At 46.8% G+C, this 26,622-nt stretch overlaps 1 protein-coding gene and 1 long non-coding RNA gene across 2 annotated transcripts in view; one reads left to right on the top strand and one right to left on the bottom strand.

Annotated features, from left to right (window-relative positions):
* The window catches only part of LOC140390163 (uncharacterized), a 48,001-nt gene extending 32,806 nt beyond the window's left edge, over positions 1 to 15,195 (bottom strand). Inside the window, exons 1-3 of the long non-coding RNA XR_011934574.1 lie at positions 15,161 to 15,195; positions 10,864 to 11,989; positions 6,264 to 6,339 (exon numbers count right to left, since the gene is read on the bottom strand). This is a non-coding gene — a long non-coding RNA (uncharacterized lncRNA). The remainder of the gene's footprint in view (positions 1 to 6,263; positions 6,340 to 10,863; positions 11,990 to 15,160) is intronic.
* Positions 15,196 to 17,588: 2,393 nt separating this feature from the next.
* LOC140390169 (uncharacterized) lies at positions 17,589 to 22,983 on the top strand. The gene is made up of 2 exons (XM_072475112.1): positions 17,589 to 17,624; positions 18,590 to 22,983. The coding sequence occupies exon 2, from the start codon at positions 19,021 to 19,023 to the stop codon at positions 19,981 to 19,983; it is 963 nt and encodes a 320-aa protein (XP_072331213.1). The 5' UTR covers positions 17,589 to 17,624; positions 18,590 to 19,020; the 3' UTR covers positions 19,984 to 22,983.
* Positions 22,984 to 26,622: the final 3,639 nt, after the last annotated feature.

A 26,622-nucleotide genomic window follows, 5' to 3' on the forward strand; every position in this document is an offset into this window, starting at 1 on the left:
ACAGCCTCACAAAAAGTCAGCTCACTGGGCAACTTGTGATCTGTGTGGAGAAGTTCTCAGTTCGGTCGTACACAGTGAAAGTGAACAACCGGATCTATCACCATAAGCACAAATATCTATGTACAAGTGAAGAAGCTGCTCCTTCACAGCAGATGAGACAGGAGAGAACGGCACAGGAGGTACAGAGATAGGGTGAGAAGCACAGGAGGGAGGGAAGAATTTACTCTCATCTGCTCTTCCCCAGATTTTATCTCTTTCCTCTCCTCCCTACCACCCTTCTTTCCTCCTCATGTTCTTTCCACTTCTCTGTTCTCCTCATTACTGCGTCGATTCCTCCCACCCCTTCATTTTCCTTCTCTTCCAATTTCTTATCCTTTCAGTTCTTCCTTTCTGCTACCTCACTTCTCAATTTTCTCTTCCTGGCTTTCCTCTTTTTGCCTCTCTTCTATCTGGCATGACTCTCCTCTCTCTCTCTTCTTCCAGTGTTATAAAGATGGGAGGAATGGAGAAATAGTTCACTCTTTTAAACTATCATCAATTAAATAAAGCAGGAACTCCAGACAATATTATTGAGGTAATAATGTGATTATGACTATATTAAACTATTATTAATTATTTCTCCTGTTTCTGTGACACAACTGAAATAAACTATTCCGTGTGGGCCTGGAGTTTGCTGAAAAACGTTCTGGCCACCGCATGTAGACTGGAGTCATGAATATAACTGACTGTTGTTGCCTGAACACCCAAGAACCCTGAGTGTCAACCCGAAAGTAAAGAAAATGCTGTTAAAGCGGAGCCGAGAGGGGGGGCTGGCGCTGATGAACTTTAGTATCTCCAACTGGGTGGCAAATATAGCCATGAATAGGAAATGGGTAATGGGGGATCTGCATATCTGTGTATATATATATATTTTTCTCAGGGGTCAATGTAGATGTACGACAACTGAGCAATCACTCGAGGGAGCATGGGACATGTATAAAGACAGACAGACAGGAAGTCAGGGACTCTTCACAGGAAGAGTCACAGGAACGGCAGCTGGTGAGCAGGACACAGACAGGCAGCTCAGATGTAACATAGCATAAGCGCTGGAGAGAGAACGATCTCAAAATAAAGCATCTACTTCAACTGTAAGACTACGAGCTTTATTCAGACACAAGGAATAACACAGGGGAGGGGTTGGTGTGGGAGCGGGTAGAGGCAGCATCATGTCAGGGCACAAGTTTAAGAGCACTGGTAATGGCACCTCTGCCGTTCTCGCCAGCCCGGTATTCCACAAGCCCAGTCGTAATGGCGGCTCTGGGAGTTTGGGGGAGGGGCAGAAGCATATGGCAGTGGGGAGAGCGTTGGTGTGGGCTCCAATTTGTGGTAATCACTGGTTTGTCCTGGGGAGGCTGGATGGGGGGTTTCAGAGGTGGCAGAGAGTAGGGATTGAGAGACTGGGGGATCTATTTATTGATGGGAGTTTTTCATGTCTGGAGGATTTGGAGGAGGAGTTTGAATTGCCGGGAGGGAATGTGTTTCAATATCTGCAGATAAGGGATTTTGCGCGGAGGCAGGTTTCGACCTTTCCGCTTCTACCTCCACAGGGGATGATCCAGGACAAGGTAGTTTCTAGAACGGGGGTGGGGAGGGGAAGGTTTCGGAAATCTATAAAGAACTTATGGAGTGTGAGGAAACTCAGATAGGTGAGCTAAAGCGTAAAAGGGAAGATGAGCTGGAAGGGGAGTTAGAGGCAGGTCTATGGGAGGATGCTCCGAGCAGAGTCAACACGTCCTCATCATGTGCCAGGCTCAGCCTGATACAATTCAAGGTGGTTCACCGGGCACACATGAGAGTGGCCCGGATGAGGATGTTTTTTGGAGTAGAGGACAGGTGTGTGAGGTGCGCGGTAGGGCCCGCAAACCATGTCCATATGTTTTGGGCATGCCCAAAGCTTTGGGGATACTGACAGGGATTTGCAGATGTCATGTCCACGGTGCAAAAAACGAGGGTGGTGCCGAGCCCAGAGGTGGCGATTTTTGGAGTGTTGGAAGATCCGGGAGTCCAGAGGGCGACAGAGGCTGACGATTTGGCCTTTGCCTCCTTGGTAACCTGGAGACTGATATTGTTAACATGGAGGGACTCGAAGCCCCCAAAATCGGGGGTTTGGGTTAGCGACATGGCTGGGTTTCGTAGACTTGAGAAAAAAAGTTCGCCCTGAGAGGATCAACATTAGGGTTCGTTCAGATGTGGCAGCCGTTTATCGACTTCTTCGGAGAAAATTACCCACACCTCACACCCGAGTGGTTTCTCACCAGTGTGGATCAGCTGGTGCTTCAGGAGATCGATGAAGTGCGTGAAAGCCTTGTGGCAAACATCGCGGGCTGCATTCTTCACTGACGGGATTCTACGTTGCGCCGGCAGCACAACCACACCTGGGGATTTTTCGGCGGTGTGGGATGACCCACAATGCAAAATCCCATTGGCTGGCTAACTAGACGGAGAATCTTGCTGCCGGCGGAGGAACGGCGCATCTACGGAGAATCCACCCCACATCTGTACTTTATCCCCTGTGTGAATCGTCTGGTATCCCAAGAGGATTGAGGAAAGCTTCATCACAAACCTCACACTTGAATGGTGAATGGTTACTTTCCTGCATGGATCCTCTGATGGAGCAGGAGGTTCGATGACCATGAGAATGATTTGTTGCACATATCGTACATGAAAAGTTTTTCATGTGAATATGTTGATGTGCACGGAGGTTTGATGACCGCGAGAATGATTTGTTGCACACCTCACACCTGAATGCACTGGTGTCTCAGCTGCCTCGTAGATATTGTAAATGTTTTATCACAAACCTCACATTTGAAGGGTTTCTGCCCATGTCATAGGTATCATTGAATTTACAGTGCAGAAGGCCATTTGGCCCATCAAGACTGCACCGGCCCTTGGAAAGAGCACCCTACCTATGTCCACACCTCCACCCTATCCGTACACCTCCACCCTACCCCCGTAACCCCACCTAACCTTTGGACACTATGGACAATTTAGCATGGCCAACCGACCTAACCTGCACATCTTTGGACTGTGGGAGGAAACCGGAGCACTCGGAGGAAGCCCACGCAGACACGAGAACATGCAGACTCCGAACAGGCAGTGACCCAAGCCGGGAATCAAACCTGGGACCCTGGAGCTGTGAAGCAAATGTGCTGACCACTATACTACCGTGCTGCCCCTACCTCTCTCCTGTAGGAATGAGTCACTGGTTCATGAGGCTCAATGAGTGATTGAAGCTCTCAACACATTTGGAGCCCACTCGCACTTCTTCCCAGCCTCAGCCTAACTGATCATCCACAGTTGAACATTCAGAAAGTTAGGTTCTAATGGAAGGTTCCACACCACTGACCAGTTTCAGATCTGATGATATGTCAAAGCTCCCCTAAACCGACCAATTTCCAGATAATGGTTTCACTGCCCAACCTTCTCTGTATTGAGCAATGCTGAGAAGGGACTGGATGTCTTCGCAGTTATGCAGTTGGTCCTTGGGTTATGAGGATCCCAGGGTCTATCTGAGGTGTTCATCCTCTCCGTATTCTCTGGTAGTATGGAACAATCCTTCTACAAAACAGGAAAAGGAAGCATGATTTCCTCCAACTCCCTCTCATTTGCTGAAGGAGCTGACGCCACGGTTAGAAATTCCCTTCTTTTTCCTCAATTGACTGTCACACACCCTCTATTTCTGGAGTAACAGTAGTTTCCTGAAGTTTGGGAAACTGACCGATGAAATGGAGGTGATTTTCAGCAGCAGATCAGGTGGGGATTTAAACTTGTCAATGTCACATCTGAATAAAACCTCATTTATTGCAGCTGCTGTCTCAGCTCCTCCAGTGAACGTTTGACACAGATTTCTAGTGTGGGAATAGCATTATTCATCCTCAGAGGCTTTGAAACTGATAACATCAGTGTGGACGTGTAGCCTCGGATGTGATTGACAACAGATCTATTACCATAACCCTTTCTCCCGCTCTCTTGCCCTTAGTGGCAAGAGGCGTCCTTCTCCCCCTCTCCTTCCATTTTGTTCTAATTCCCTCTCTCCCATCCTTTCATATTTCCTTTTTCCTCCTCCCCTCACTCCTGCATCCATTCTCTCCCTCCTCTCCTTCACTCCCACTCTCCATCCCCTCACATTGTTTCTCTACCCCACCCCCTCTCACTCCCTTTCCCTCTCCTTGCCTCTGTGTGTGGGTTTCCTCCGGGTGCTCCGGTTTCCTCCCACAATCCAAAGATGTGCGGGTTAGGTGGATTGGCCAGGTTAAATTGTCCTTAGTGTCCAAAAAAGCCCTTAGTGTTGGGAGGGGTTACTGGGTAATGGGGATCGGGGATAGGGTGGAGGCGTGGGCTTGGGTAGGGTACTCTTTCAAAGAGCCGGTGCAGACTCGATGGACCAAATGGACTCCCTCCTGCACTGTAAATTTATGATTCTATATTACGTTCTCTCACTGCTCACCCCCCCTTCTCTCGTTCCCTCCCTATCACATTGGTTCTATATCTACACCATTCCCTGTCCCTCTCTGACTCTTTCCCTCTCTCCCTGCCTCACTCACATTCCCTCTTTTTCTGTCACAACTGAAGTTGCTTCTCTTGCACTGGATCCTCAACCATCTTGTCTTCTGTCTCTTCTGCAGATCTATCAATGGTGGTGCCGAGATAACAATACTGAACCAGGAATTGTTGTAAGTGGGAGGGGTAGGGGTGGGGACTGCTTCTTTATAAATAATTATAAAACACCCTTCCCCTCCTCACCAGAAACAGTGGGGAGTCAGGAGCTTCCTGATATAATGGAATATTCCACCGGGTTAATGTCCAATCGGTGCCTTTAAGAAAGTGGAGTCTAATGGGCTGTTTTCAACAGGAAAAATGTCTTCCCTCAGAAAGTTGTGAATCTTTGGAATTCGCTATCCCAGGCAGCTGTGGATGCTCAGGAACTGAGTACATTCCAGAATGGGATAGATTGTTTTGGTCTTTTAGGGAATGATGGGATGTGAGGAGTGGAGGAGGAAGGTAAATTTGATGCAGATCAGTCCCATGATCGTATTGAATACTGGGACAGGTTTGAGAGGCCGAGTGGTCTCCTGCTCCAATTTCTTCTGTTCATGATTGCAGCTCTCTCAGCGCAATTACAGATCCTTTGTGCAAACATGGAGGGAGAGAATGGGGCTGGAGGTCAGAAAGTAAAGGAAATGAGACACTAGAACAAATGAAGAATAAAATCTCACAGAGCAAGAGAGAACTGACAATCAAAGGCAGGGACAATTATGGTGTTGGTTGGAGCTGTCTCAATGTGCCCAGTAATGTGGAGGATTCCTCCTCTTATCATTCTCATGATCTCTTCATTACTGGACTCGCTCTCATTCCTTGCCTCAGATGATGTTGGTCCAGCGAGCACTCTGGGATGGCAGAATCATTGCACTGCTCATAGTGAGGAAAAGGCTTTCAGGCAGTGGTGGGCAGCCCCGAGCCTGGGAGCTACCTACGGACCGTCTGGGTTCTGAGTGCGGCCCACATGACATTTTGCTGACCGCTGCCCATGCTCAGGGTTGCCACATTTCTCTGATTTTGATCCATGCAGTTTCTTCCTACCTGTATGACTGAAGTGATACACACACAGTAAAGCAAGGGCAAGTGAAGTGACATGTGTGCTAATTACACATCTCACTTGCTCTACTTCCAAATTATGAATATTTATTTTCTTTTTACATGTTGATGTTGATGACAGTTCAATCAATATATAAATGAATAAGCATTTTCTACAACTCGTTATGAAACATTTGGCATGTATTAAATATATTTAATCTTGTTCATGGGATCATGGTCAGTAATCGGTTCAGATTTCATTGTTGCGGCCCACTGAGATGAAGAAGGGCCACTCATGCAGCCCTTTTTCTCTTTCGCCCTCTTCTCTGTCCTCCCTCTTTCTGACTCTACTCCTCCAGCATTATAAAGAGGGGAATAGAGAGAAAACTCTGTCATCAATGAATAAACAAAGTAGAAATGCCAGATAATATTATTGAGGTCATAATTACATTATGACTATATGAAATGTTTTCTCCTATTTATGTGACACAACTGAAATAAACTTTTGTCTGTGGGCCTGTAGTTTGCTGAAATAATTTCTGGCCACAGACTGGAGCAATGAATATAACTGACTGTTGATGCCTGAACACCCAAAAACTCAGTGTAATTTGAAGAGCCACTTCAAACAGGCACAATCGGCAGAAACTCACCACTCTCATTATTCCCATCTGGAGCCGTGGTCATTTCTGTGATTGGTGCCAGCTTCCTGGGTGATGTTTAATTAACCTGTAAAGATCACAAAAGTTCAATTTACGACTGACAAAACTTACAATTAAAATTATGCAATATTAATTCACGTTTGACATAATTCCGGGTTAATATTCCTGATCTGGTCAATTTCAGCCGGCTTCCACTGATGAAACTGACACAAACTACTGTAAATTCTCAGCAAATCTTTTCAAAGGAAAAGTTTCGATTCCCATGAACCAGAAATTATGAACCCCTTGATGGAGAAAGTATTCCAGCCCACAGTGACATTGACCAATATATTATGGACAGCACTCTTATTGTAGGCTCCTGGACATTTCAGTGAATAGGAACACATCATGCTGAAAAATCAGACAGTTTAGTTCATAAAAATTATACTTATTGAGTTATAAATATGCATAAAAGACTGATAACTAAGCAGACGGCAACACAATATTAAGTTTACACCAAACTTTGAATCAACCAAAACCAAAATGTTTGTAAATTGTTCTGGATTCAAGAGTCTGCAGGCTTTGGAGGTTCAACCAAAACATAGATCTTTATTTAGAAGAAGTTAACACTACAGACTGTGATGTTAGAGTACCCGGTTGCCCGTGCAAATGGCCGACGATGTCATCTCTGATGATGTCACGCAATTATTCTCTTAAAGCGCCCTTGTTCAGCTACAAGGTTGCTTGTGAGGAAACACTAAAAACATTATGAATACACAATAAAAATGACCAAGATCTTTCCCAGAACATGAACTGAATCTGGGAAGAGTGTTTGGTGAACATATCACACTGTTATTACATCGAGGTATGATGGGCTGAGGGAACTCAGGTCTGTGTGAGACTCATCCCCACTCCCTCACCATGCTCAGGATAATTATCCTCCCAGACAGGAGAGTACAAACATTAGCCATGGTATTAGTCAAACACCCATCACCTGAAGAGGATCTGTCCATAATTCACATCACCAACAAAAGCAAGGTCTAATTCTATCCCATTGTCATTTGTCACATGCCTCACATTTGATCCTCTGGTGCCTCAAGAGATCAGATGAGTATGAAATCATTCTGGCAACCTCACGCCTCGAGTGAATTGGCTGGTGTTTCAGGAAGAACATGGACCTTTGTCACAAATCTTATGCTCGAATGTCTTTTCCTCATTGTGGATGTATCATTGCTGATCAATGTGTTTACAATCATTTGATCATCACCTCACTCTTCAATGATTTCTCTCATGTGAATGTGTCAATGATGCAATTATGCAAAGCCCTTGCCACACACCTCAGAGCTGAACAGTTTCTCCCCAGAGTGAACGCATTGGTGTTGTTGTAGCATCGATGGTTGTGTGTAGACTCGGTCACCAACCATACCCTTGTATGAATCACATCACCAACAAAAGCAGAGTCCGATTCTACTCCACATCCATGCCTGAGAGCTGGCTCACTTTACTAACACACTCACTCACTAGGTAGCTCAGTGGTTAGCACTGTTGGTTCACAGTGCCAGGGACCTGGGTTCGATTCCCGCTTGGGTCACTGACTGCGTGGAGCCTGCACGTTCTCCCCGTGTCTGCGTGGGTTTCCTTCGGGTGCTCCGGTTTCCTCCCACTAGTCCCGAAAGACTTGCTTGTTAGGTGAATTGGACATTCTGAATTCTCCCAAAGTGTACCCGAACAGGCGCCGGAGTGTGGCGACTAGGGAATTTTCACAGTAACTTCATTGTAGTGTTAATGTAAGCCTACTTGTGACACCAATAAAGATTATTATTAAATTACCAACTCTCTGCCCTTTGGCCTTCATACAATGCTTCTCTAGCCGGTCAATCTGGTTTAACCACTCCCTCATATTCACCTTCTACACACTTGTTCCGAAAATTACCTTTACTCTCTTCCATCCTGGTTGATCTCCCTGTTTTTCAAGTCCAAATGGTGAAGATTTGCGTGTATCTGGTACATAACTGGTTTAGCTATCCATTAGCAAATCTGAACAGACAATATCAAACACTAGTAGTCCTGCTTTCCTCTATCAAAACTGCTCATTACTCCAGGGCCATCTGAAGAGAAAAGATAATCCACAACTTCTCCTCCCCAAAACCAACTGTGTCCTTGTGGAAGTTCTGCTCCAGCTGTACAGAGCTCTATTTAGACCCTATCTGGAGAACTGTGTTCAGTCCTGGGCACCGCACCTCAGGAAGGATATATTGGCCTTGGAGGGAGTGCAGTGTAGATTCACCAGAATGTTCCTGGGGCTCAAGGGTTAAATTGACGACAGGTGGCACAGACAGAGCTTGCATTCCCTTGCATATAGAAAATAATGGGGTAATTTAATTGAAGTGTTTAAGATGATTAAACAAGTTGATAGAGTCATTAGAGAGAACATAAGAACTAGAAGCAGGAGTAGGCCTTCTGGCCCCTCGAGCCTGCTCCACCATTCAATGAGATCATGGCTGATCTTTTGTGGACTCAGCTCCACTTTCCGGCCTGAGCACCAGAACCCTTAATCCCTTTATTCTTCAAAAAACTATCTATCTTTATCTTAAAAACATTTAATGAAGGAGCCTCTACTGCTTCACTGGGCAAGGAATTCCATAGATTCCCAACCCTTTGGGTGAAGAAGTTCCTCCTAAACTCAGTCCTAAATCTACTTCCCCTTATTTTGAGGCTATGCCCCCTAGTTCTGCTTTCACCCGCCAGTGGAAACAACCTGCCCGCATTTATCCTATCTATCCCCTTCATAATTTTATATGTTTCTATAAGATCCCCCCTCATCCTTCTAAATTCCAACGAGTACAGTCCCAGTCTACTCAACTTCTCCTCGTAATCCAACCCCTTCAGGTCTGGGATTAACCGAGTGAGTCTCCTCTGCACACCCTCCAGTGCCAGTATGTCCTTTCTCAAGTAAGGAGACCAAAACTGAACACATTACTCCAGGTGTGGCCTCACTAACACCTTATACAATTGCAGCATAACCTCCCTAGTCTTAAACTCCATCCCTCTAGCAATGAAGGACAAAATTCCATTTGCCTTCTTAATCACCTGTTGCACCTGTAAACCAACTTGTTGCGACTCATGCACTAGCACACACAGGTCTCTCTGCACAGTAGCATGTTTTAATATTTTATCACTTGAATAATAATCCCTTTTGCTGTTATTCCTACCAAAATGGATAACCTCACATTTGTCAACATTGTATTCCATCTGCCAGACCCCAGCCCATTCATTTAGCCTATCCAAATCCCTCTGCAGACTTCCAGTATCCTCTGCACTTTTTGCTTTACCACTTATCTTAGTGTCATCTGCAAATTTGGACACATTGCCCTTGGTCCCCAACTCCAAATCATCTATGTAAATTGTGAACAGTTGTGGGCCCAACACTGATCCCGGAGGGACACCACTAGCTACTGATTGCCAACCAGAGAAACACCCATTAATCCCCACTCTTTGCTTTCCATTAATTAACCTATCCTCTATCCATGCTACTGCTTTCCCCTTAATGCCATGCATCTTTATCTTATGCAGCAACCTTTTGTGTGGCACCTTGTCGAGGGCTTTCTGGAAATCCAGATATACCACATCCATTGGCTCCCCGTTATCTACCGCACTGGTAATCTCCTCAAAAAATTCCACTAAATTAGTTAGACACGGCCTGCCCTTTATGAACCCATGCTGCGTCTGCCCAATGGGCCAATTTCCATCCAGATGCCTCGCTATTTCTTCCTTGATGATAGATTCCAGCATCTTCCCTACTACCGAAGTTACGCTCACTGGCCTATAATTACCCGCTTTCTGCCTACCTCCTTTTTTAAACAGTGGTGTCACGTTTGCTAATTTCCAATCTATTCCTTTGGTGAGAGAGTCCAGAACAAGGAGAAACAGCATTAAAATCAGAGCTCGGCTGTTCAGGGGTGATGTCAGCAAACACTTCTTCACAAAAAGGGGACTGGAACTCTCTCCCCACAAAAATCTGTTGAGGCTGGGGGTCAACTGAAAATGTCAAAACTGAGATTGATAGGTTTTTTGTTACTCAAGGGGATTAAGGGTTACAGAGCCAAAGCAGGTAGATAGCGTGAAGATTCAGATCGGCCATGATCATAGAATTTACAGTGCAGGAGGCCATTTGGCCCATCGAGTGCGCACCGGCTCTTGGAAAGAGCACCCCAGCCAAGGTCAACACCTCCACCACATCCCCATAACCCAGTAACCCCACCCAACACTAACAGAAATTTTGGACATTAAGGGCAATTTATCATGGCCAATCCACCTAACCTGCACATCTTTGGACTGTGGGAGGAAACCGGAGCACCCGGAGGAAACCCACGCACACACGGGGAGAATGTGCAGACTCCGCACAGACAGTGCCCAAGCCGGAATCGAACCTGGGACCCTGGAGCTGTGAAGCAATTGTGCTATCCACAATGCTACCGTGCTGCCCTAATTGCATTACTCAAGGGATGACTCCAGTTCTGACATTCCTTAAATTTCTCTCGATTTCCCTCTCCACTCTCATCTCCAACAACAATTGGTCACTGTCATCCTCCAGCTGAGCTCAGTCACTCACCTCACTTGTCTTCCCCGCTGTGTGACTGTGGCGGTGATCCAACATGCCCCATAACTGTTCAAAGTCCTTATGACACACCTCACACGTGAATATTTTCTTCTCCCCTGTGTGAATGCGCCGGTGACTCACCAGGCCTGGTAACTGAGCAAAGTCCTTATTACACACCTCACCCTTGAACGGCTTCTTCCCAATGTGAAGCCGTTGGTGTTCACGGAGGTTTGATGGTCAGGAGAATGATTTTTTTACACACTTAACAGATGAATGGTTTCTCCCCAGTGTGAGCGCGTTGGTGTTGCGCAAGCATTGATGACTGCGTGAAGGCTCGGTCACACAAATCACACCTGAATGGATTCTCTCCTGTGTACGGTCTGGTGCTTCAGGAACCTTGTAGATGTTGGGAAAGCTTTATCACAAAACTCACACTTGAAGGGTTTCTCCCTTGTGTGGATCGTCTGATGGACCTGGAGGTTCGATAACTGTGTGAAAGCTTTCTCACACACGTCACAGCGGAACAGCTTCTTCCGGTGTGAATGCATTTGTGTCTGTGGATATGTGATGACTCGAAAATGATTTGTTGCAAACCTCACACGTAAATGGTTCCTCTCCAGTGTGAGTGCGTTTGTGGATACGCAAGTGGGATAAACATGAGAATGATTTGTCACACAACTCGCACTTGAACAGTTTCTCTTCCATATGCCTATCTTTGAGTTACAGGTGATACAACTGAGCCTGATCAGCACAGCTCAGACACAAACAACCTTTCACCCGTAGCAATGAGTCAGTGGTTTATGAAGCTCGATGAATGATTGAAGCTGTCACCACACTAGAGCCCACTTCCTAGCCTCACCCTGACCATTCACCCATAGCTGAACCTTCAGAAAGGTTGGTTCTGATGGAAGGTTCCACACCACTGACCAGTTTCAGATCTGATGATGTGTCAAAGCTCCCCTGACCCGACCGATTTTCAGATGATGGTTTCGCTGCCCAACCTTGTTTGTGTTGAGCAACACTGTGAAGGGATTGGATGTCTTTTCACAGTAGTGCAGTTGTTCCTTGGGTGATGGTCAGGATCTATCTGCGGTGTCTATCCTCTCTGTATTCTTCAGTGTAGCACGGTGCAATCATTCTGTAAAACAGGGAAAGGAAACATGATTTTTTTCCAACTCCCTCTCCTGCTTTGCTGAAGGGACTGACTCCTCAGTTAGAGACTGTTCCACAGTGAGTGCCAGTCTGCTATTCCCCTGTGTAGGAGATCAGATATAAGTCCTTTTGTTTTCCTCACTTGACTGTCACACACCCTCTTTTTCCATCAGGGACAGTGGATCGTGACCAAGAGCAGACAATGTGGTTACTTCTTTTCCTCCACCTGATCCCCATCTTCCCAGGAACCATGAGAACAATGGAAGAAGAGACAGTCGGGCTGAGTAACACAGGTTATCAATTCACAATGAGCTCAAATAACTGAATGGTATAAATCTGGAAACATCCCAGACTCCTCCCTCCCCATCCCTGGGTATGTTCCATCCAACTGGCAGTTTGGGAAGTCCTCAATATTGACTGCATGGTTTCATGTTGAACAAGGAAAAATACCATTCCTCCCCCAACTGAGGAATGAGCACTTCACCATGTCAATCATCATTGGGGAAGTAGACGAACAACAACCTCACAACTGGGTAGCCATGAGGTGCAGTGAGCCATCACCAGCAGGATTGTATCCTCCACAATCTCACAGCCTGGCACCACCTTCATTCCATGATTATCATCAAACCAGTAGATAGACATGTCAGGAGGTCAGGGTAAACCATAGAATCCAGGTTTGAAACAAGTGAATATACCACCAAGGGCTACAGGTAGACCAAACACCAAGGGCAGCAGGATTAAACAGAGTTAAACAGCCCCATATCCAACAGATCAGGGCAGAGGTCTGTGGTCCTAGAACATCTTGCCTAAAATTGTGGACAATCAGTCATGTAATAGAAGAAGTTGCTCAGGTGGGCAGAAAAGTGGCAAATGCAATTGAACTCAGAGAAGTGGAAGATGATGTAGGTCAAGCAAGGCAAAGTGTTACATAATGAATGAGAATAATGGAAAAGGTGTAATGGAAGTAATGGGGCCTTGGAGAGAATGCACACAGATCCCTGAAGTTGACAGTACAGGTTGATAAGGTGGTTAAGCCAAATTGAATCCTTTCATTCATCAGCCGAGGTAGAGATTATAAGAGCAGGGTGAGTTATGATAGGAAGTCAAAACCATTAGTTAGGCCATGTCTTGAGTACTGTTTGCAGTTCTGATCACCTTATTACAGATAGGATTGATTACACTGGAGGGGGATAGGGGGGAGGCAGAGAGTGTTAAGAGGACATTGCCAGGACTGGAAAATTGCAACCATGCGGAAAGATTGGATAGGCTGGGGTTGTTCTCCTTGGAACAGAAGAGACTTGAGGGGAGAATTGATTACAAAATTGTGAGGGTCTTGGATGGAGTGGGTGCCTTTTTATTTTAGCAGAGAGGTCAGTGACTAGGGGGAAGAAATTAAAGTGATTTGTAGAAAGATTAGAATGGAGAGAAGAAGTGTTTTCACTTCGAGTGTTGTGGGGGTCTGAAACTTATTGCTTGAAATGGTAGGAGAGGGAAAAATTCTCCAATCATTTGAAACGTGTCTGGATTTGCACCTCAGGTGCTGTACCCGCAGAATTATGGAGCAGATGTTGGGAAGTGGGATTAAGCTTTTTTCAGCCGGCGCATACAGAATGGGACAAATGGCTTCTTTATGTCTCCTAAATTTTCTATCATTCTATTCTGTAAATTGTCCAGTAACAGGAGAAAGCCTGAACACCTCCATTCTCAACATTCTTGGAACCCAGCACACGAGGACAAGACACAATGTTAAAGTGCCTTCAGGTAATCGAGTGGATGGTCAAACCCGTCCTCCTCCATGGTGCTGGAAGAACTCGCCTCCAGACCACTTAAATCCTCCCCACAGTTGAGGAGGCTCAGGTGTGTTATCAATGTGAAGTTTGTAAGATTGTTCTGTTATAAACTGTCTTTGTAATTTAAGGTAAAATAGAAAACCCTAGAAAAGGGAGGTTTGTCGGAGGCTGTACAATTCTCCCCAACTGCAGGTCAGGTGGCTTGGTTGCCACAGGAACAAGTTGGGATTTATTAAGCAAGATGCAAAGTTATCACTACAGTTAGCACATTCTGAAGAAGATTCATGCGAACTTGAAACATTAACTCTCTTTCTCTCGCCACAAGCACTGGCAAACCTGCTGACTTTTCCCAGAAATGTTTTTTAAATTCAGAGTTCCAGCATCTGCCATGTTTTGCAAAGTAGTCGTACCTGAAAACAAAGACAGGAGCAGCTGGGGCTGACTAGACAGACTTTCTGTCTTTGAGATTTGGGACAGAAAGACAGCGAGATAGAGGCAGAGTTAGGAGAGGGAGAGAGAGAGGCAGAGAGGGGTAGGATGACGTGAGAGAAAGATGAAGAGAGAGAGAGAGAAAGAGATAGGGACAGAGTGACAGAGACGAGAAAGGGGTGGAAACAGAGAGGAGAAAGGGATAGAGACAGAGACGAGAAAGGGATGGAGACAAGAGAGATAGAAAGATAGAAAGAGAGAAATTGAGAGATAGAGGGGAGCAAGAGATAGAGACAGAGAGAGGGTAGAGAAGAGACAACGTTCTCACAGGGACAGCAAACAAGAAGTCCAGTCACTGTGATCCGAGGGGAGAGGGTATCCTTTCTTTGGGCTGTCAGGGAGAATTCAGGGGCACACACAACTTCTGGTTCAGGAGACACACCCAGTGGCAATATACAGACATCCCCAGGCACATTCATCCTGATGTGGACAGGGGCAGAATCACGGAAGGGGCCTCGGTGTTGGCTGCCGGTTCAGAATTCTCTGGAATCCCAGAGGTAAACACTTTGTGGCAGGTTGGTCAATGTTACAATTCAGGCAGAGGAGGAGAAGGGAATTTGGTGGAAGCTGAGGCTGAGATTGGACAGGTTCCCGTAAAAACTGTGAATCTGCTGATAGTGGAACATAAAGTCTAATTGTGGTGGTGGGTGGTTCAGTCAGGTTAATGGGGGGAACATTTACTGGAGTTTAGTTAATCAATGGCCGACTGGGCTTTGTTTGGCCAGTTTATTTTTAGTTGGTTTGTTGGAGAAAATGTCGAAACATTTAATAACTGCTCGTGCCATTCGTTGCTCATTGGCAACTTCAGTCGCAGTGAAATGTTATCGAGCTCGATTATTATTTGCAACAATTATTATAAATTCTGCTCCTTCACTCACCATCTCCTGACTTGGTTTGGAGTCCCTACAGGAAGTGAAGCAGCTGTGGTAGAGGAAGAGGAGAGAATGGGCAGAGTGGGTGGGCTCTCTGATTGACGTCTCTCACTGCCAATCAGGTACAAGAACTATGGGCCTGTCCCACGGACAGATTCAATCACTCAGCCTTCAATCACTCACGTAGAGGGGGCGTGCCGAACTCTGCCCAGTTCTGCGCAGTCGCTTTCCAGGCAGACTCTCACCGGGTCGCAACTACATTACCCATGATTACACACGGGGCCTGCGCAGTAAGGAGCGGCAGTATGGAAACAGGGGGGGAGCCAGACCGCAGTACCTGGCGGGGGTTGTAGTTCCGCCGCGCGCAGCGACAGTTGGCGCCAGCGTTCGAGCTTGGCGGCAATTACGTGGGCGTGGTTGGAATTGGAGTTGCGCACCTGTGAATCCTTGTCGCGGGAACCAGGATCCCACCCACCCTCCCGCTCCTTCGCAGTTTGCCGCAGAGCTGACACTAGCAGATAGATCTCCTCAATAACGCGACCTTCCCTTTGGCCAAATCCATTCACACGTTCCCCCTCACGAAAACATGCTGACTGATGTCAGTCGGGCCTTTTTAACTGTTCCTCCAGCAGCTTTTCCTGACTTCTTCCCCTCATTCAACTTGTCACCCTACCGAGGGTTGAAAATCACCCCGTTCTCCCTGCCAAGTGGATATCTTCCCGGGTGACTGAGCCAGAAAGCTGAAGACAGGATCTGATGGTGTTCCTCCAGCTCAGTCCTCCACATGGGTAATTACTCTCCACAATCAGGAAAGCACCATTAGCCAGACTGGGCCACCCAAAGAATTCTTCACCGGCTCTCCTGTGACTGTCACTGAGGGGTTGCCACTCTGATCTTAATGTATTTTATGTAAACACTGCATAATATTGTCATTCAGTACAGCAATTGCCCGTGGTCAGGAGTAACATATGCTCAGCCCCTTTACTATATATCCATATGCTCCCATCTATACACAAACCCATCAGCAACCACCTCAAGAGATTCAACTTTATACCCCTCCCCAGGGACATGCTTAGTAACCTGTAGTGTCACAAGTAGAAATATAAGTATCTTCCACTGCTGAACACACAGCACATCACCCCGCCAGCAACCCTGCGCTGGCGGCTGTGTTATCTGGAGCCCACTGCTTCCGTGCTGCAGAGTAATTAAACGCAAATTACTGATTTCCCTGTGTGCTTGCTGGGGTACAGTTCCAAGTCTAATATCAAGATCTAATTCCAATTTATTAATTCGCTCTTGGGCCGGTATATCACAGGTCTGTCCTTTAGACAGGAAATAGTTGAATTTAATTTTCCCTCCTCCAGTTTGGACAGTCCCTTCAGTAACTTCTTTCCTTGCAGCTGTACGGCTCAAAACACAATTCTTGTTCTTTAGGCAGCAAAATTGCGGGACTTTAAGGGTTCTTTGCGCCATCCACAAGATGTAATAATGCAACCTCACGTCCACAGGCACCGTTTACATCAGGTTGCATGCTGTGTCTTTTATTTCATTTCCTCAGAAATAATCACTCTCCAGTGACTACAAGCACAGAGTAACTAAACAAACCCAGGCTATATGCCCTGAGCATAAGGTCACTCCCAAAGTTAAACCATGAGTGGGTGTCATTCCCTGAGTGACAGTCACTGCCAAAATTAGAATCCACCATTGAATGACAGACTCACTCCTCAAGAACTGGTTCAATCTTCTCTCCTACTCTGTTCCTCCTCCCATGCCTGATCTCCTGAATTTTTCCTCTCTCCTGTGTCCCTCGCTGCTGTATATGTGCTGATCCCACTACATGTCTTCATTGCCTTGGATGCTGAGGGTCTTTCTCTTCTGAACTTCTGTCAAACTTATCTGAGGCTACATATCCCACACGGATGTTGTCAGTTTGAAAGCCTCTGAGGATGAAGAATGCTACTCCCAGACGAGAAAATCTGTTAAATATTTACCAGGGGGAACTGAGACAGCAGCTGCAATAAGTGAGGTTTTATTCACGTTGCCGAGGACCGGGGTTCGATCTCAGTCCCGGGTCACTGCCTGTTGGAGTTTGCACATTCTCCTCGTGTCTCTGTGGGTCTCACCCCCACAACCCAAATATGTGCAGGGTAGGTAGATTGACCACTCTAAATTGCCCCTTTTTTGGAAAAAAGAATTGGGTACTGTAAATTTAAATAAAAGTGAGGTTTTATTCAACTGGGCAGATGGGAAGTTTAAATTCCCACCTGATCTGCTACTCAAAGTTGCCTCTGTTTCACTGGTTAATTTCCCAAGCTTCAGGAAACGCATGTTACTCATGTTACTCCAGAAATATTTGGATTGGCTGTGAGAGACGTCAATCAGAGAGCCCATCCACTCTGCCCTTTCTCTCCTCTTCCTCTACCACAGCTGCTTCACTTCCTGTAGGGACTCAAAACCAAGCCAGGAGATGGTGAGTGAAGGAGCAGAATTTAGAAGAATTACATTGCACAATATCCACACTAATGTTCAGGCAGTCTGAGACCTGTGGGGAATCAGGTGTGCAAATGCCCCTTATGCTGTGTGAGAAGATCCAGCTCAGAGACCTATTTACTCGGTGCTTTGTTTGATTGGTGCTGAACTGTTTGATTGGCTGTGTGTTGGATATTAAAGGTGTTTATTGGAAGTATTTCCCTTCTGATTTACAGGCTGAGTTTTGTTGATGGGTTATTGCTGAATATGAGAAGGTGAGGTGTAATTATCTGGGAGGGGCAGAGACACATTTATTGAAATGTCTTTTAATGTCTTCTTTAAAGATTTTACCTGAAGGCCTCGGTCTTTCTCCCAAGCCTGGATTTAGATTTGATAGTTTTGCCCAGTGCTGTGTCTGAGAGCTGAATTTGGGATGTGCAGTCTGAGTGAGCGCAGTGCATCTAATTTCCCAGGATAAACCCAAACCCTTCAATCAACTATACTTTCTGCCTAGTATGTTTTCCTCAAATAATTTGGAAAACAAGGGGAGAAATTTCAAAATCTCCATGGAATTAACATTTCTGTGTGTCTTTTATATTATAAACGTACTTTCATGAACTCTTTTTGCTTCTACAATATAAACTCATAGTGAATTGATAGCCCATGTTACACTCCGCATGACTGTCTTTTCCATTGCCATTATGATGCTTGGGAAGATGGGGCCTGTGCAGAGGAAAGAAAGTAGCCACATTGTCTGCTCCTGGTCACTATCCAGTGTCCCTGCGGGAAACAGACGGTGTGTGATAGTCAAGTGAGGAAAAAGAAGGGACTTGTATCTGATCCCCCACACATGGGAATAGCAGATTGGCACTCACTGAGGAACAGCCTCTAAATGAGGACTGTGTTCTTTCAGCAAAGGAGGAGAGGGAGTTGGAGGAAATCATGTTTTCTTTTTCTGCTTTACAGAAGGATTGCACCGTACTACACCAGATAATATAGAGAGGATCAACACCACAGATCCTGACCATCAGCCAAGAAACAACTGCACAGCTGAGCAAAGACATCCAGTACGTTCTCAGCATTGCTCAACACAGAGAAGGTTGAGCAGTGAAACCATCATCTGGAAATCAGCCGGATCAGGGGAGCTTTGACATATCAGATCTGAAACTGGTCAGTGGTGTGGAACCTTCCATCAGAACCAACCTTTTCGAAGGTTCGGCAATGGGTGATCGGTCAGGGTGAGGCTGGGAAGAAGTGTGAGTGGGCTCCAAATGAGGTGAGAGCTTCAATCATTCATCGAGCCTCATGAACCACTGACTCATTCCTCCAGGTGAGAGGCTATTCTCTTGAGAAGAGGGCTCCAAAGGCTGAAAGAGCTCCAAGCACATAACATTCATATGTTGACCCAGTTGCAACATACAAACACCCACATGGAAGATAAATCATTCTTGTGTGAGGTGAATGATCAAGCAGGGTCATCAATGATTGTGAAACATCAATGCTTTCACTCTGGAGAGAAGCCATTCAAATGTGAAATGTGCAACAAGGGATTTGCGGAATCATATGCCCTGCTGACACACTGGCGTGTTCACACTGGGGAGAAACCATTCATGTGTGAGGTTTGCAACAAATCATTCTCACAATCATCGTCCCTCCGTGTACATCAACGCATTCACACAGGGGAGAAACCATTCACATGCGAGGTGTGTGACAAATCGTTCTCACAGTCATCGAACCTCCTAAAACACCAACGCATTCATGCAGATGAGAAACCATTCAAGTGTGAGGTGTGCAAGAAATCATTTTCCAGGTCATCAAATCTCCATGTACACCAACGCCTTCACACAGGGAACAAACCATTCACATGCGAGGTCTGCGGAAAATCATTCTTTTGGTCATCAGATCTCCGTCTACACCAACGGGTTCACACAGGGGAGCGACCGTTCACATGCAAGATATGTGAGAAATCATTCTCACAGTCATCGACCCTCCGTCTACACCAACGCATTCACACAGGGGAGAAACCCTTCACGTGTGTGATGTGTGACAAATCATTCTCACAATTAACAAATCTTCACGTACATCAACGCATTCACACAGGTGAGAAACCATTCGCCTGCGAGGTGTGTGACAAATCTTTCTCATGTTCATCAACCCTCCGACTGCACCAACAGATTCACACAGGGGAGAAGCTGTTCACATGCGAGGTGTGTGGCAAATCTTTCTCGTGCTCTTCGAATCTCTGCGTACACCAACGCATTCACACTGGAGAGAAACCATTCAAGTGTGAGGTGTGCGACAAATCATTCTCAAGGTCATCGTACCTCCTGCTCCATCAGCGGATCCACACTGGGGAGTGACCCTACAGGTGTGAAGTTTGTCAAAAGCTTTCACCATGTCTCCGACCCTCGTGTGACACCAGAAGATTCATATGGGAGAAACACTATCAGTGTGAGTTCTGTAATAAAACCTTCCCACAGTTGGACCTCCTGGAACATTAGTGAACCCACACGAGAGACAACTGTTGCAGTGTGACATGTGTCAGGATTGTTTCACCTGCTCCTCTCTCACCAAACACCAACATCTCCACAAGATCATAAGATGTAGGAGCAGAATTAGGCCATTTGGCCCATCGCGTTTGCTCCGTTCAAGACTGATATGTTCCTCATCCCCATTCTCCTGCCTTCTCCCTATAATACCTAATCCAGAAATCCCCTTATTAAGCAAGAACACCAGATTTGTGCTTGAGGTGCTGTTACCTGCAGGGCCACAGACCAAGAGCTGGAAGGTGGAATTAGACAGAATAGTTATTTCTTAGAACATAAGAAATAGGAGCAGGATTAGGCCTCTCGGGCCTGCTCCACGTTCAACACGATCATGGCTGTTTTCATCATGGCCTCAACTCCACTGTCCTGCTCAATCTCCGTAACTCCCCAATCTCTCACCAATTGAAAATCTGTCGAACTCCTCCTTAAATTTACTTACTGTTCCAACATCCACCACACTCTGGGGGAGTGAATTTCACAGATTCACGACCCTTTGAGAGAAGTAGTTTCTCCTCATCTCTGTTTTAAATTTGCTACCCCTTATCCTGAGACGATGACCTCTCGTTCTAGACTGCCCAAGAGGAAGCATGAATGAAATGAAAATCGCTTATTGTCACAAGTAGGCTTCAAATGAAGTTACTGTGAAAAGCCCCTAGTCGCCACATTCCGGGGCCTGTTCGGGGAGGCTGGTACGGGAATTGAACCGTGCTGCTGGTCTGCCTTGGTCTGCTTTCAAAGCCAACGATTTAGCCCTGTGCTAAACAGCCCCAGTATCTATCCATACTTTCTATCATATATACCTCAGTTTGATCTCTCTCATTCTTCTAAACTCGAGAGTATAGGAATCACAGGATGGTTACAGCACAAGAGGCCATTCAGCTCATCAAGTCTGAGCTGGCTGTCTGCAAAAGCAATTCAGGTGGTTCAATTTCCTTGTAACCCTGCACATTTTTAATCTTGTGCTGCTTATCCAATTCCTTTTGAAAGCAACCATTGAATCTACCTCCGCCATACTCTCAAGCAATGCAATCTAGATCCTAACTGCTCGCTGAATAAAAAAATATTTTATCATGTTGCCTTTGTTTTTGTTTTGGAAAACACCTTAAATTTGTATCCTCTGGTTCTTGACCCGCTACACCAAAGGTGACAGCTATTGCTACTCTATCTACAACTCTCATGATTTTGAACAAAATCAAATCTCCTTTCAACCTTCTCTGCTCGAAGGAAAATAATCCCAGCTTCCCCAACCTTTGTTCATAACTGAAGTCCGCCATCCCCCATTCTCATTAATCCTTTCCACACACTCTCTAATGGCTGTACACCCTTCCTAAAATGGGGTGCCCAGAAATGGAAAAAATTCCAAGGCTCAATCAGTGTTTAGATTCTTCATAAATTCCTTACTTTTGTACATAAGCTCAAGATCCTGTATTGTCCTTTTACGCACTTTCTCAACCTTATACTGACTTACACTTCCTGATTTCGACTCTATGTCAGTATTATTCAAACTGACTGTTTAAGGAGACCATTGCATCTCTAGCTCACTTGTTTAAATATATGATAACAACAAAAACTATTTGGATTTATATAGTGCCTTTAACGGAATAAAATGTCCCAAGGTCCTTCACAGGGGCATTATTAAAACAAAATATGATACAAGGCCACAAAAGGAGATTTTTGATCAGATGACCAAAAGCTTCAAAGCGGTAGGTTTCAAAGAATCTCTTAAAGTAGGAAAGAAAGGTGGAGAGCCAGAGAGGTTGAGAGAGGATATTCCATAACTTAGGGCCAAGATACAGCCACCAATGGTGGAATGATTAAAACTAGGAATGCTTAAGAGGCCAGAAGTAAGGGCTGGTATCTTGGAGGTTTGTCAAACTTAAAGAGATTACAAAGAAGGGGAACGAAAAAGCCATGAATTGATTTGGGAAAAAGGATGAGAATTTTGAAACCAAGGTGTTGCTTGATTTGATTTGATTTGATTTATTGTCACATGTACCGAAGCACAGTGAAAAGTATTTTTCTGGGAACGTACACACTACGTACATAGCAGACAAAGAGAATAATCAACTGAGAAAATTGACAAATGGTACATCGACAAACAGTGATTGGTTACAGTGCAGAACAAGGGGCCAAACCAAGCAATACACGAGCAAGAACAGCATAGGGTGTCGTGAATAGTGTTCTTAGAGGGAACAGATCAGTCCGAGGGGGAGTCATTGAGGAGTCTTGTAGCTGTGGGGAAGAAGCTCTTCCTTTGGATGTGCGGGTCACCAGACTTCTGTACCTTCTGCCTGTTGGAAGGGTCTGGAAGAAGGCAATACCTGGGTGGGAGGGATCTCTGATAACGCAGTCTGCCGTCCTGAGGCAGCAGGAGGTGTATACAGAATCAATGAGGGGGTGGCAAGCTTGTGTGATGCGCTGGGCTGAGTTCACCACACTGCAGTTTCTTGCGATCTTGGACCGATCAGTTGCCATACTGTGATGCTCTCTATCGCACATCTGTCGAAGTTTGTGAGAGTCGATGCAGACATGCCAAATTTATTTAGCTTCCGTAGGAAGTGTCATGATATTCAAACACACACATCATGATGGACACACTAACAGGCAAATCAGAGTACACAACACCACAACCAATCACAGACAAGAACACCAACCACATAAAAAGCACGAGCACGACACCTGGAGGTCAGTAGGTCTGGGGAGAAGGAAGCATGAAAGAGCTGTTGAAACACCACAAGCAGGGAGCCCCCCACGTGCAGAGTGCAAAGACCAAGTTGTAAATAGTGAGTTTAAATAAACAAGTGTTGTACCATATGCAACTGTGTTGGCTCTTCTGTGTGTTAGAACACCCAACACCACATGGTACAGGAGTGGATCGATACCTGCCTACCAACCTGCCATTCTGGACATGGACCACACCGGCAAACCGCAGCCGATGCAAGTCACGGGGAACCTAGGCACCAACTGGAAGCTCTACAGGCAGCGATTTGACCTGTACATCCGTGCCACCGAAAAACAGAATGTCTCGGATGATTCGAAGATTGCAATGCTCCTCTTCTACGCAGGCCCCCACCCAAATGATGTCTTTAATTCACTGGTGTTCGAGGAAGGCGAAAACCAGGCCAAATATGACACGGTCATCCTCAAAATGGACCAGCACTTTCAAACTGAAGTAAACGAAACTTTCGAAAGATACATCTTTCAGCAACGCCTGCAAGGTAAGGAGGAGCTTTTTCAACCCTTTTTGACGCACCTCCGGATTCTAGCGCAGTCCTGCGGTTACGGCACCACCACAGAGTCCATGATCAGGGACCAGATTGTTTTTGGCGTTGCCTCCAGTGGCCTACGCCAGCAGCTTCTTAAAATAAAGAGCCTCACCTTAGCGTCTGCTGTGGAAGCCTGTGTCCTCCATGAAAATGCGACCTGCCGTTTTGCCCGATTCCAGGCGTCCGAGTTGGCACGGAGGGGGTCCCCAGCCGTCGAATCGGCAAGCCAGGCCGCCCACGACGTTGAACGCATCCAGGCCGTCGATTTCTTCCCGCCCCACGGCCCGGACGACAGCGGCCGCTTCCCGCGCTTTTCGCGGTCTCCCGCGCAGGTGCGCGCCAAGAATAACGGCCACAACGAGGGACGCACTGCGCAGGCGCGCCCACCGCAAGATCGCACTGCGCATGCGCAGTGGCGCAACGAACGCCGTGACGTCATGACGTGCAGCAAGTGTGGAGGTCTACACTTAAAAGGGCAATGTCCTGCAAAATACCAACAGTGCAACAGATGTGCCATGATAGGCCACTACGCAGCCCGCTGTCGTGCGGCTCAACCCATGGATCCGGCGCATCCTCGACAACCTCGCACACGAGTCAGGACCGTCCAGCCCACGCATCAAGACTTCCAGTTAAGTGATGCAGATGACCAGGATGACTTCAGAGTTGCCGTCATTGATGTCAACAAGGTCAATGCCATCAATCCAGACGATGAGTGGTGTGCCACCCTGACGGTCAACCGATCGCGCGTCGCCTTCCGTCTGGACACCGGCGCATCCGCCAACCTGATTGCTTACTCTGCAGTCCAGGCCATGAAGGTCAAACCACTCATCACACCATCCCGGCTTAAGATGGTTGACTATAACGGGAACGTTATCCCGTCCGTAGGATCTTGCCAGCTACAGGTGACTCACAAGGGGTACACGGCCACACTCCCCTTCGAAGTTGTGGGCTCATCAAAGGACTCGTTACTGGGCGCACAAGCGTGTAAGGTCCTTCACCTGGTACAGCGCATCATGTCTCTCTCTCCAGATGAGATATCCGACTCCCCGGATGCTGAGTTCCACGCGAATCTCCATTCCCTCCTCGCTCACAACCAGGAGGTTTTTGAAGGCATGGGGACATTGCCACACACGTACAAGATTCGACTCAGACCGGACGCCATCCCTGTCGTTCACGCACCTCGCAGGGTTCCTGCGCCTCTCAAAGACCGCCTCAAGGCACAACTGCAGATTCTTCAGGACCAAGGGGTCCTATCCAAGGTCACGGAGCCCACGCCATGGGTCAGCTCCATGGTCTGTGTAAAGAAGCCCTCTGGCGAGCTCCGTATATGTATAGATCCAAAAGATCTGAACAACAACATCATGCGGGAACACTATCCCATCCCAAAACGAGAAGACCTCACCAGCGAGATGGCGCGAGCCAACATATTCACTAAATTGGATGCGTCCAAAGGATTCTGGCAGATCCAACTGGACCCGGCCAGCCGAAGACTATGCACATTCAACACCCCTTTTGGCAGATTCTGCTACAACCGGATGCCATTCGGCATCATTTCGGCATCTGAAGTATTCCACCGCATTATGGAGCAGATGATGGAAGGCATCGAAGGGGTACGTGTATATGTGGACGATATCATCATTTGGTCCACCACTCCGCAGGAACACATGCATCGTCTTCGACGTGTCTTCACCCGCATACGGCAAAATGGCCTGCGTCTCAACCGTGCGAAGTGTGCTTTCGGCCAGACGGAGCTGAAATTCCTCGGGGACCACATCTCAAGGTCCGGGGTCCGTCCCGATGCAGACAAGGTTAGCGCCATCACAGCCATGCCACGACCGGCTGACAAGAAGGCTGTCTTAAGATTCCTGGGCATGGTCAACTTCCTTGGGAAGTTCATTCCCAACCTGGCTTCTCATACAACAAACATGCGCCATCTCGTAAAAAAATCGACGGAATTCAACTGGCACCAGTCGCATCAGCAGGAATGGGAGGAGCTCAAGCACAAACTGGTCACGGCACCAGTGCTGGCCTTCTTTGACGCGACTCGCCCTACAAAGATCTCAACAGACGCCAGCCAATCTGGTATTGGAGCGGTACTCCTGCAAAAAGACAGCACGTCATCATGGGCCCCGGTTGCGTATGCCTCACGAGCCATGACCCCTACCGAACAGCGCTACGCGCAAATCGAAAAAGAATGCCTGGGCTTGTTAACTGGACTGGACAAGTTCCACGACTATGTGTATGGCCTGCCACGATTCACGGTCGAAACTGACCACCGCCCCCTGGTCAACATCATTAACAAAGACCTGAACGACATGACTCCTCGCCTCCAGCGCATCTTACTCAAACTCAGGAGGTACGATTTTGAACTGATCTACACTCCGGGGAAGGAACTCATAGTGGCGGACACTCTTTCCCGAGCAGTGAGCACACCACCAGATGCGGAGGGGTTCGTGCGTCAAATTGAGGCACACGTGACTCTGACAGCAGCAAATATGCCAGCTGATGATCCTTGTCTGGCCCACATACGCGCAGAGACGGCGACTGACCCTCTGCTGCAGCGAGTGATGCGCCACATGACGGAAGGGTGGCTAAAAGGGCAGTGCCCCCAGTTTTACAATGTGCGAGATGATCTCACCAATATAGACGGGGTCCTTATGAAATCGCATAGGATCGTCATTCCACACAGTGTGCGCCAGATGATTCTTCGTCAACTACACGAAGGCCACTTGGGTGTCGAAAAATGCAGACGAAGGGCCCGGGCGGCGGTATATTGGCCGGGTATTAATGAAGACATAGCCAACATGTCTGGTGCTCAACTGCACAACCTGTCAGAGGTTTCAGCCGGCGCAACCTCCGGAAACACTTCTACCACACGAGATGGTGACGTCCCCCTGGGCGAAGGTGGGTGTTGACCTATTTCACGCGCTCGGCAGAGATTACATTGTTATTATAGACTACTTCTCAAACTACCCGGAAGTCATGCCTCTCCATGATCTGACGTCGTCCGCAGTCATTGGGGCCTGCAAGGAAACGTTTGCTCGCCATGGCATTCCAAGGACTGTCATGTCAGACAATGGACCTTGTTTTGCCAGCCGTGAATGGTCGTCCTTTGCCGCAGCATATGGTTTCACTCATGTGACATCCAGCCCTCTGCATCCACAATCGAACGGGAAGGCTGAAAAGG

This window comes from Scyliorhinus torazame, chromosome 14, assembly GCF_047496885.1.
Source record: "Scyliorhinus torazame isolate Kashiwa2021f chromosome 14, sScyTor2.1, whole genome shotgun sequence".
NCBI lineage: Eukaryota > Metazoa > Chordata > Chondrichthyes > Carcharhiniformes > Scyliorhinidae > Scyliorhinus > Scyliorhinus torazame.